The 11,628-nt window shown below is 35.7% G+C and overlaps 1 protein-coding gene across 2 annotated transcripts in view; it reads left to right on the forward strand.

The window, feature by feature from the left end:
- The first annotated feature begins 605 nt into the window (after positions 1-605).
- The window catches only part of LPCAT (lysophosphatidylcholine acyltransferase), a 21,962-nt gene continuing 10,939 nt past the window's right edge, over positions 606-11,628 (forward strand). For both annotated transcript variants that reach the window (XM_017901607.1, XM_017901608.1), the window contains exons 1-2: positions 606-1,172; positions 1,479-1,481. In XM_017901607.1, coding sequence (XP_017757096.1) covers positions 1,047-1,172; positions 1,479-1,481 — 129 coding nt within the window. In that variant the 5' untranslated portion in view covers positions 606-1,046. The remainder of the gene's footprint in view (positions 1,173-1,478; positions 1,482-11,628) is intronic.

Genomic DNA, 11,628 nt, shown 5'->3' on the forward strand with positions numbered 1-11,628 from the left:
GGGTCAAAATATTTTAAGAACATTATTTAATACGATGAAGCAAGCATTAAAGTTTATTCTCTTTCATAAGCATTTCCTTTTAGGTCACGGTTCACAGTATACTTTTAAATGCAAGCCATAGTTGTTCGAATATATATGAAAAATACTCGTTTAAAATTTTGGAATTAAAATTTCGTCGGATGTCATGTATCGAATCTATGACCTGTCACTTGGAAATGAAATTCATATATTTATGACGTAAAGTAAATATCCTTATTTATCAAATGTTCTACTAAAGGTGACACAATACAATATAAAGAACTTCAACATATTCCCCGTGTTTCATATTTCCCGTTGCTTAAATTTAAATTACGTATCTCTTTACTTGTTATATTTTCCATACTTGTCAATTTTCGGTAAAAAAAAGAAGTAGAAAGACGTGATATTATTATCTTAAGAAAGTCGCATTTTCACTTTAACGGAAGTTTTAACAATTATAAATTTATAAATTTATAAAAAGTGAAACGTAGGAAGGTTAGGGTACTGGGAATAAGTGTAGTCGGCCCTGGCTCGATTTCCTCGTGCTACTTCGCTCTCACAGGGGCAGTCCGACGGAGATACCCGAACGAACTTTCGACTAGGCGGCATGATGCGCACGCATCTGACAGTATCCCCCGTGCATTCGGTGGGGTTCGGTAACAATCGGAGAGTATTTGGCCGGTTCGTTCCGTCGAGTCGACCGTGAGTATAGTAGATCGTCGTCCGACAACCCCTTCGCTTTCGGTCATGTCTCGCCGCGACTAATCAAGAGCTCCCCCTTTTCTTTCTCCGTCGTTCTTTTATTCATCTGCCTTGAGCTATACGTTGTTATAAACAGTGTCAAGAGGCTCGAGCCCGTCGCCGGATCGTTTCGCACCTGCCGATACGTATCGACGTTTCGCGATTAGCAGTGTGTGACATATCGAGCTACTAAGCTGCGTTTATTGTCTCATTCTTCTCTTATATATTTTTCTTCGTTGTATCCATTTCTCTTATATTCGATCTGTTCGTGATCATACGGAGAAAGCATGGATGAGGTCAATGGAAAAATGCGAAATAAACACGAGGACGTGGATGCTGCGCCTTTCGATGCTGACATCCTGAACCCTTTCGTACACCGTCTCGAGCTCGATACAACCTACGACAAGCTCAAGGTCAGTAGCTTTTCGAATCCTTTTACACACAGAAATCTCCCTCGGGATCGATGTGCACGCGGCAACGAATGTTTTAGGGGATTATCAAGGGCGGGGCGAGGCGGGGAATGTATGAAATCGTTGCAACAGTCACGTCCGTCATTTTCCAACCGCTACGATACATGCCGGGCATTACGGACAAACTTGAACATGTTGTCTGCTCTTAAAAATAGAACAGTTTTCTACCGGCAGTCTTCTATCGTGTTGTGTACAGTTACGTAAAATTCGAATCGTTATTGCAACGTAAAGATCGGCTTTCAACAGAAGACGAAATTCGTCGAAATTGAGTCAAATAATTTTCGCACGACGTGCATCATGCGGTTTTCGTTTTATTTGGCCTGTATTTTTGTGATGACGGCAATAACAAGGCATCCTTGTCCGCAAATAAAGAACAACACAGGGTATACAAAACCCACGTAATGTTCCAATTAAAGGCGTCTTTGATATATTTCCCGGAATTTTTAACCAGAATTTTCGTATCTCGTACTATTTATCAATTCGTGCGAATTTTGTATACTTGCCGTAGACGTCATTTGACACGAGTATAATTTTGTTTTAAAGGCCCCGTTTGAAGTATTGCAAAATATAAATGCCTTTACTCGGCGTATTAGAGAAATTGTAAATATTCCTTTTTCACTGCAATGAAAACCGTAAATATTATTTAGAATATCTTTTCTCTTTATACAAGCAGTTTTGGCACCTTGACATTATCGATATTATCGACATTTTGGAGCTGTTCCTGTCATTCCAAGTGACACAGCTTTACTTAGGATGTAATCGAATTTTTCAACCCTGAATGCTTTACATTTCACGTAAACCAGCTTACAAGCTTTTCCCACCGCAAACATCGTGACGAACCAAAAGTAGATTAAACTCGGAATTCTTTTACCGAAAAAGATAGAATAAATCTATCTCGCAAAGTCGATATTAACGTATAGAGGTTCGATGCAAATATCGATATTACCTTGCACAGGAACAATGCATGATCCATCGCGTGGTTCGTTGATAATTAATCGGTGATTTCATCGATCAGATTTAGTTGGCGAATGTGATCGACGTTTACACAATCGGTCGATGTGCATTCAACGTGACGATAAAATATTTTTCCAACGACACGGCGCGTTGATTAACACACATGTGCGCACTATAGTCGTCCGTGAGGGCGCATAAGTTAAGCGCGCGACGAGATGCCGTTTTTGAATAGGGAAGGTTCGGAAGCACGCCGCATCGCATTTGATGCGCTGCGCATCATCACTGTCTCTTCATTGTCGCGATCACACACGTATATGCATACACATCTCGCGATCGCCAGAGATGAAACAGTTGAAAGATCGCATTCCCTTTTTCAACCGACTCTTTCTGTTCCGTTTCTGCTTTAAAAACCCTATCCAGCATGTTTTTAGGTTTCACTGTGCATTTAGAAAGCATTTTGTGTCACGTGTGATCTCTTTTAGCTTCAACTTCTTTTTTTTTTTTTAATAAAATCGAAAAAGAGTAGAGTGAAAAGCGAGTTATTTGAACAAATTTCGCACGTGCAGAATAAATTGAATCTTTTGATTTTCTAATCAAACTTTTTCCACTTTATTTCAATTTTAATCGGTAGTTATAACTAATAATTATTTAAAAATCTTATTAACAATATATGATTCGTCGTGTAATTATAATATGTATATGTATATGTAGGTTAGGAATAACGTCGATTAGGAAGAAGCAGTTTTGTTGATAAATAGACAGCTTCTATGATTTATTGACATGTCAGAGGGTTGAGTTTTTAGAACTCTATTAGTAGAACTGTACTGAACATGTAAGCGTTTATATGTCAATCCATTTTCACCAATATATAACCGTTAATATATTTCTTTATACTTACTGCAATGTACATTATTAGTTATAATAAATAACTCTGCCAATTCATTAATTTAAAAAATCATATGTGAAATGCATAAAATTTTCTCTGACCCATGATTAAGGTCATTATTACAGAAACATTACCATGTGTTGCACATTTATCATTCTAGAAAGCTGTTTGAAATGTAGGAAACATCCAAAACGAAAAGTATGACGTGGATGTATTGCTACAAATAATTTTAACGGCATCATTCAGTCTTATCTATAATATACCGTTAAATCTGATGCGCGCATCAAGCAAAATTGCATTGCGTACATGATTCGATGAATAAGCACATTTCACGTGTAAGGATTATTTACTACTTGAACATAATTCAATAATAAAAGGGATATTATGGCGATGGCATAGTGACCATGTAGGTACTCGTATAATACCAGAGACAGAAGTTTTTCTCTTTGATATTTATCTTTATCTCTCTAACGAGAATTAAATGGGTGACGAAACATGGGAATTTGAAAAATTTTGCAAAATTGCTTAAACGGCTGGTAACAAAATATTCTACATAATACCGTGTAGGTCTCAGTTACTCATGCAGTATATTAGTTTACGTTTCGCAACATCAATGTGGGTGTATAACAACCGTACTCGAAGTATAGGATATTTACCTTATCTTGCTTCAATGCTGGAAAATAGCTAATGGAATAGTCATTTTACTACAGTACAATATGTTGGAATATACCGAGTGGGTAAAAAGTCTGTAAAAAGTAAAATCAATTTTTGAGAAACAAGGTGCACCTCATTTTCGATTTTTAGTGTACATCGAGGAACGTAAAGATTACAGAAAGCTTGTGTAAGTTCAATGAACCCTTTAGGCACCATTTTCATCTCGAGGCTTCTTTTGTGGGTCCTATCTTCCGTTTTCGAGTGATAAATTAGATAATACTGTACTTTTTAAATGTAAAATCTTCGTTCTCGACACCATTTTAATTCCTTCACAAACGCACATGCACACAAGCCGAACTTTCTCCGTTCGAGCTAGGCATACCGGAGATTCGATACACTTCGAAGCAGTGGATTCTAAAAAAAATTGCGAAGCAAGTTATTCTTGCACGATAATGCGAATTTCAATTTCTTCGTATCATTGCACAAATATCACGAGACCCTTTGTTGGCCTTTGTTTGACCATTGCAGTGGTATTACGTAATCGGAACCCGATAGTAAAGAAAGATGATATCGCAATAGTGGGTTGCTTTCATCGGTTCCATGCAACGTCGATCATTCCGAATTAAAAAAAAAAATAGTCTGTAATCAGAGCAACCGAGGAATGGCATTGGCTTTTCGCACAATATGCCATGCACTCCTCTTTCGTATTACCTTTTGAATGCCTTCGCGAGTCAATGGCATCTCTAAACATCTCTTTTGATTCCGATAATGAGCGATTTGACACCATAACGCACGCGAATAGGATAATTATCAGTTCATACTACGATCGAAATTTTGCATAGCCTTACGATAGTCGTGATAGTTACCAAAATATTATTATATTACGTAAGGTGCAAAATTCAAAATTTTGGTTATATAATTTATTAATTATAAAATATAACGGAGGGACAAGAGTAGAATTTAATAAATAACGGAGCTGTTATACTTTGGAAATACTTGTTAAGGGTTGTCATACGTTTCTTAGCTACAAATTGCTGCAATATCTTATTTGCAGTATCTTAGGGGAGAATGAATATTTTTAATTTTTCATCGCCCCGTGTATGTATATATATATATTTTATGTAGCGAGTAAAAAAATTGGAAGAAGAGATATCTGTTTAGAGCCTTTTATAATAGAGTTACGTTATAACAATAGAAAATGTTCGAACGACACGTATCTAAGCGATATTGAATTTTGAAGCCTCTATCTCACCGGTTGTGAAGAAAATCTCTTTAAGTATTACGAGAAAATCTGACGCTAGCACATTGGTTTGTGCTCATGTATCTCTCGTATGTACATTTACCTCCACGAAAGTAAGAAAATATTCTTCCATACATAGAATAGCACATAACGCGTGTCGAGATGCGAAGCAGATAATTCGGATGTTTAATAACAGGTTTAATTAAAGATTATAACAGATTAATTACCGCAGAATAGCTAACTTTACGCGATAATCCTTCATCTGTGAATAAAATAGAAGATTTGCATATTGACGCATATTATGATATAATTGCTTCGCGTGGCGGTCAACTAAAAATAAATGTATCCAATTTCCATAACCACATCGGAACATATTAAATTTCGCATTAGTATTCGTATTGGTTCTTTATTGGTCAGTATCGTGATAAAATTACGCGGAAAATCGGCTTTTAAAATTCATTGTCTACCAGACCAACCCTTAATTGCATCACGAACTCGATAGGAAGCAACGTGTAGACAACGTTGCATCTATGCAAGCAGCTGTACTTAATACCTGAAACAGGATCGCCCTTAATTCTACGATCTTTTTCCAACCGAACAATCGGACAACGAGCTATCTCGCAACACGGTTGTTAATTTTTGCGTTAAATAAGGTCAGCTATTGTATAAAATACGTGCTAGATACTACTATAAATTTAGATACGAAAACTCGGGTAAAAATACCACGGTGACTTTCAAAGCTATTTCGTCGTTACTTTACACTTTTTATTTTCGCGTTGTTTTCATTTTTATTAAGGAAAAGAACATAAAAGGCTGTGCGAGGCTGTTAGAAGGCTGGTTTTATCATCGGCGAGTGCAGTTTTGGCAAATTTTCATCGATCCGGCGAAAACGCCCATGCGACTCGAAGAGAATGAGCGATGTGAAACGGTTGAAACAATAATTCTCGTCAATTTTCACTGGTAGAAGAGCAAGTCTTTCGCCTGCACGAAATGTGGGTCATAAGTAGTATGTAGAGAACCTACTCCGTGGAACGTATTCTCTGCAAAGAGCGTAAGAGGCAAGAAATCCTTTATTACAGACTCCTGTGTTACAGATTGTCTTCTGCATGTACAGTTACCGAGAAGAAAACGAAATATTCGTTTAAAAATTATCCTATATTCTTCATTTCCTGAAATAGAAATGGCACGAAGGGATTACATTTCATAGAGTATGATAAAAGTCAAGATACACGAGACGTTTGCATCGTAAAGCAGAAGGATTTTAAGAACTTTTGATTCCAGCAAATTTTCATTAATTAATTTAATTTAACGAAAATATTTCTTACCTTTCGAGAAACAGCGAGTCGTAATTTTGTCTTCAAGTTTCGTCATACACCCTAGCGAGATGGGCCATTTGTATTTTTACGATTTCTTCCACTACCTTCATTTTATTGGTAATTGAATAAATCGTTTACCTTCAGCTGTAATATTCAACGTAATTGCAGAAATTGTCAGTAAACTTTGCATCGGAGGACTAGCTCGACCGTTTGATTATGTTAATATATCTAGTTGCAGAAGAAATATTTTAACTAATTTGAGTGAAGAATTCATCGTTGTGTCGAAACGACCATCCTCTTTAGCATGTTTTCTTTGACAAATGCCATCATATGCTTTTGCAAGATATTTCAAAATATCGCAATACTTATGCATTCGTCCTAATCTCTGACTCGATGTCGAGAATTCTATCTGGTACTTCATTATAAATGTCTCCTTTGCAAATGTTTATTTAAAGAAACTATTGTTGTCCTCGGCAATGCGCTTACGTTTCTCTTACGTTTAAATCTTTTTCTTCCTCTTCTCCTTCATCCTGAAGAGCCTTGACACAATTTCTGGCCGTCAACCCAAATAGCTGCGAGTTCATTAATTCACGTTGTAATGTCGTACGCGGCAGATTAAATTCATGATTCGTCCACGGGTTCTGCGCCTCATTACATGATACACAACACGTACCATTGACGATGCTCAATGAACGACCTTCTAGGTTTTGTAAAGATCCCCTGCACGACATTGAAAAGTTCATTGGAAGTTTCTGAACGAAAGCATACATACATGTTGCTCGTTCTTCTCGAATACTAATTGTTAATTTAACGAACACCTTGCTGGATCAGCTGCGTGTGTACTTGATCTTTACAATTGAAGATGACCGTGAACACGCTTAAACGATCACGGGTCCTAAAATTCTGTCGGAGGTTCTTTTTAAAGAAGGTTATGAATAATACAAGTCGAATCGAAGGAGATCCAGTGGATCTATGCCGTGATAGATGTGACATTTATCGAATTTATTCGTCGAAGATCGCTTAATCTTCTATAATTGAATTTTTCTTTGTAGGAAACAAAAATTATTACCATCGTATATTAGTCATTTTCAACACTAGAACTACCGATCTTTAATGGGTACCTCCTAACTATAACGTGCACAGATTATAGTAATTTCAGCGATACGGTGAATATGAGTGAATATATTGATTACAGTTCTTTCTTAATACGAGTTGATACCAATTTTATTGTTAAAGCAGGTGTACGTGTTCGGTGATTGCAGAAAGGAAAATTCTGGGACCAGTCATTTTGACTGCAGTAGTTAGCAGTTCTAGTGTTAATTAACCATATTTACTGTTATATAATATTTTATGTTTACTACTGATTTACTACCGATTAGAGTCTTCTACTCTAATGTAGAATTAGAATTGAAAACTAATGACTCCTATAAACGGATTACTCGATGCTAAAATAATGATACAGGAATAAAAGAAAATAATATTTGCACAATAGTGAAGGTACAGAGCGTTTGTAATGGGTACTTGAAATTATTATACAGGGAAACGAGTTTACAGTTGACAAGTCACGTCTTTAAGTATAGAGAGTTAACGAATTTTTTAGTTACTAGAAAGTATTGTATTTACGCAACATTTAAACGAAGCTAACGATGTTCTTAACATTTTAAAGTTTGTCAACAGTTATAGCGATAGTACTCCACTAAAGAGAACATCTTCCATAATTTTGAGGGGTCACGTGAAAAATTTAAGAAATGAAACAAAACGATTAATGTCTGTTAATCGAACACGGTAGTCGCGAATAAACAAATTGCCAAGAGTAAAATATCAGTATTTATTGCATGGTTTATTTCTAATTGTACACCGTACAATATCGTTAAAAGTTTACTAGTCACTTTCTCCCATAAAACAATCTTTTACTTCGTAAATTATTTTCCTGAGCGAAAGACGTGGAGTAAAATTTAAAAACGATTTCGAGTCGACCATGAATTATATCCCTTTCTAACAATTTTTGCTTTTAAAGGCCTGTCGATTTATTTCGCTAAAAATTATCCACTTTTTAAACGGAGAGAGATACTAGAAACCAATTACCATGGTTGGTGAAACGTCGATTTGATCAATTTCTTCGTTAGCTTTTTAATTCTTCCGTTTATACAACAGTACTTATATTTGATAGTGATATAAGCGTGACGTGACAAAGAAATGCAGAATTTAAAAGACGCAGTTATATCCTATTTGACCCAAAGACAATCATTTTGGAAGCTCAGATCTGGTAAAATATCGATTTCGCGTATGATAGTAATTTTTGGAACTTGGATAAATGATTCATTTCTTTGATCTAAGGAATAAAAATCGAGGAAGGAATAACGACATCTTTTAAAAGATAAAAGCACGAATAAATATAATTTTACTTTCAATATTTCAAAATTGAAATCATTCGAAAATTAATGTCTTCCTAAAGATTAAAAAATTTATTGAATATTATTTAGAAAATATTTAAATAATAATTTTCGAATCTAGTTCTATTCTTAATGTTACTTACATGGGTGTTATTAATACGTTATTAATTTTAGAAAATAGTAAGACAAGTCTACTATTTTTAATAATATGATGTGAATCAGAAATATTTCGTGGAACTTCACACGTTTCGTGTAAAAGTCTGATGAAAGAATTACGTGAACGTAGCCTCAATGTTCAAATTTACATATGACATATATATTATGCGTCAATTAATATTAGTATCCGAGAAATTGAACAAAATGTCGAACATTGCTACTTATATACGAAATCTTAAAGCTTCGTGTTTTAGAATTTTTTTATATTACTTTTATTCAGTCTACATCTTGTTCGAGATATCTATCTATAAAATTCTTTCCATGACATACTAAAAATACCGAAAACGAGTGGAAAGTACTAGATTTTTAACGAAGGTTAAAGTTCTTCTTTCAAGAACGTTAAAAAGTTAAATTGCTAAGAGTGCAATTTCAAAAAATATCACAAATATCCTTATTCGTTATATTTCTCCTGACACTTTTAATAATTTAATATATATTCCGTACAACATAAATTACGTTTTAATTAAAATTTAAATTTCCTTCATTTAAACCACCAAGCTTTAAAATTCATGATCCAACGAAAATATTATTTACGCGACCTATTAAATTATTGCTAAATATTTACAATTAGGTCCGAGATAAAATAGCCACTTACCGAACTACATTTCTCACCTAATCACGTCGATATCGTAAAAATCATTTTAGTAAAAAATAAAATCCGATATACACTATGAAACGACCCAATTTACTGTATTTCTTATAGGAAAAATTAACTCGAATGAAAAAAAATTTTTTTTCAATTTCCCCACCCATAAAAAGAAGAAAAAAAAAATACGGAAAAGAAGTATAATCAATGAGTAATTATTAGGAATCCGGAGTGTCGAAAGGATTACTCGGTCGTAGCCTCGATCTTGAAACCTGGAAGGCTCGTGTATGCGTGTTATGTAAATACACGTGCGTGTGCCTGGTGTACACATACACGAAATGGAGTTAACAGGTGATGGAGCCTAACGGAACGACTGAACGGTACTCGTTTCTCCTTTTTTACTCTTTTCTCTCCCTTCCGAATGTCTGTGTGCCTTTCCGTTCCTCGCTTTATCGGTCGAGCCTGTCGGCATCCTAAATCCACTCCATTCCTTGCTAACCTTGGCCCACTGAAGAAAAAAGTGGTTCTTCCTGTGATCGATAAAAGAAAGAAAAGTCCATTCGATGAATTCGAGTCGAATTAAACGATCGCGTTTATCTGTTCTCGATCATGTTTTATGCATTCAAAATGGGATTTTTTCCAGACAAATTTCGTACACAAATGTAACATGGAAATAACAACCGTGGACGTACAGAGTCATCAAACGAGAAAGACAACGAGATAGTTAAATTATTAACTCATCAAGGATGCAAGAAAAGGTACACAATATTGGTACAAAAGGTACACTTATTCACTTACTTATCAGCAAAAGGTACCCGTGATATTTCAAGTTGACAATGAGAGTTTCCACATCGAAAGCGAAATTATTCATCGGCGATAAGGATTGTTAGAGCTGGCACGATTTTCTTCTTACTTTCTTGCAAGACGAAATTCGAAGAGTCATCGTGAATGATAAAAAAAGGTGACGCGAAATAAGAGCATATGTACACGAGAGCATGTCAGATCGTTCGAAAGGAGGTTACACAAATTTTCCAGAACAATCAGCACGGGAGGTTATCGTCCTTCTGATCGTCGTTATCGAAAGGTAGCGACTCTATCGATTGTTATCGTGGAAAATCAGGTGTTATCCCAAAGTTGTTTACGAAGTCGCTCATTGTCCGCTGAAGAATGCATGGATCGTGCTGATCTAGGTTTCGCTGAGCTTATCAGCGATAGCTACTCGATCCGCAACACTCGAGTCGCCGTTAACAGCGACTAAAAAAATGACACATAGCATCTTCAGCTAGCTACCGAATAAAGAAGCCGTCAACTTATCTTCTTTGATGTGGGCTAATATTTTTCTCTTCGAGATTCAATTTAGCAAATGACCTACTTCTAGAGGTTGCTACTTTCGGAATTTGCTCGACTTTCGACGTCGAATTTTGCTCGAAATATTTTACAGCACTTTGCGCCGCGAATTTATGGTCGGCATCAAACCGTCGATCAGTATTATGTCTCGAAATCGATGGACCCGTGAAGTGAACGGAGGAAAGATGAAAACGATTTTAAGTACGTCTTCGAAAACGATCGCCTAGATGTTTAACTATAGATAATCAATCCTGTGAAATTGTACAGAAGAGAGTCTACAAAGTCTGTTCATGACGAACAGGTTCGCTTAAGTATGCCTTTGATATATAATCGTCGCAAACGTGTATTACTCGAACACGTTTCTGCAAATGAGGTTTAATTTCCATTAATAGCACATTCGACGTGATCTGTCTACGTTAATAAAGAAATAGTGCGGCATAATAATCGGGCAAGAAGATAAAACTTCATTTTGCTACATTGAAGATTTCACCCTACAGTTATCTTTGTATGTCAATTGGAAACGAGGATCGGTAAATAGGAAAGAACGAAGTGACGACGAATAAACAGCGATAAGAAAAATTTGTTTCGCGAAAGAAAGAAATTTTGGAAAAATTTGAGAGTAATTTATGCGAATTAAAAATTAATACTCACAGTTGCCTCGGGATTAAAATAATAATGGGATTAAAAATTGGCGAAACCTTTGTGTCGGAGCTACAGAAAATTTCTTTTTCTACGAATATCTTTTCTACATTGCAGTAACACATTGCTAGCAGTTGTTAAAGCGGAAGTGCTTCATGTTTCAGACGG

This window comes from Eufriesea mexicana, unplaced genomic scaffold (assembly GCF_001483705.2).
Source record: "Eufriesea mexicana isolate 0111107269 unplaced genomic scaffold, ASM148370v2 scaffold1741, whole genome shotgun sequence".
Classification (NCBI taxonomy): domain Eukaryota; kingdom Metazoa; phylum Arthropoda; class Insecta; order Hymenoptera; family Apidae; genus Eufriesea; species Eufriesea mexicana.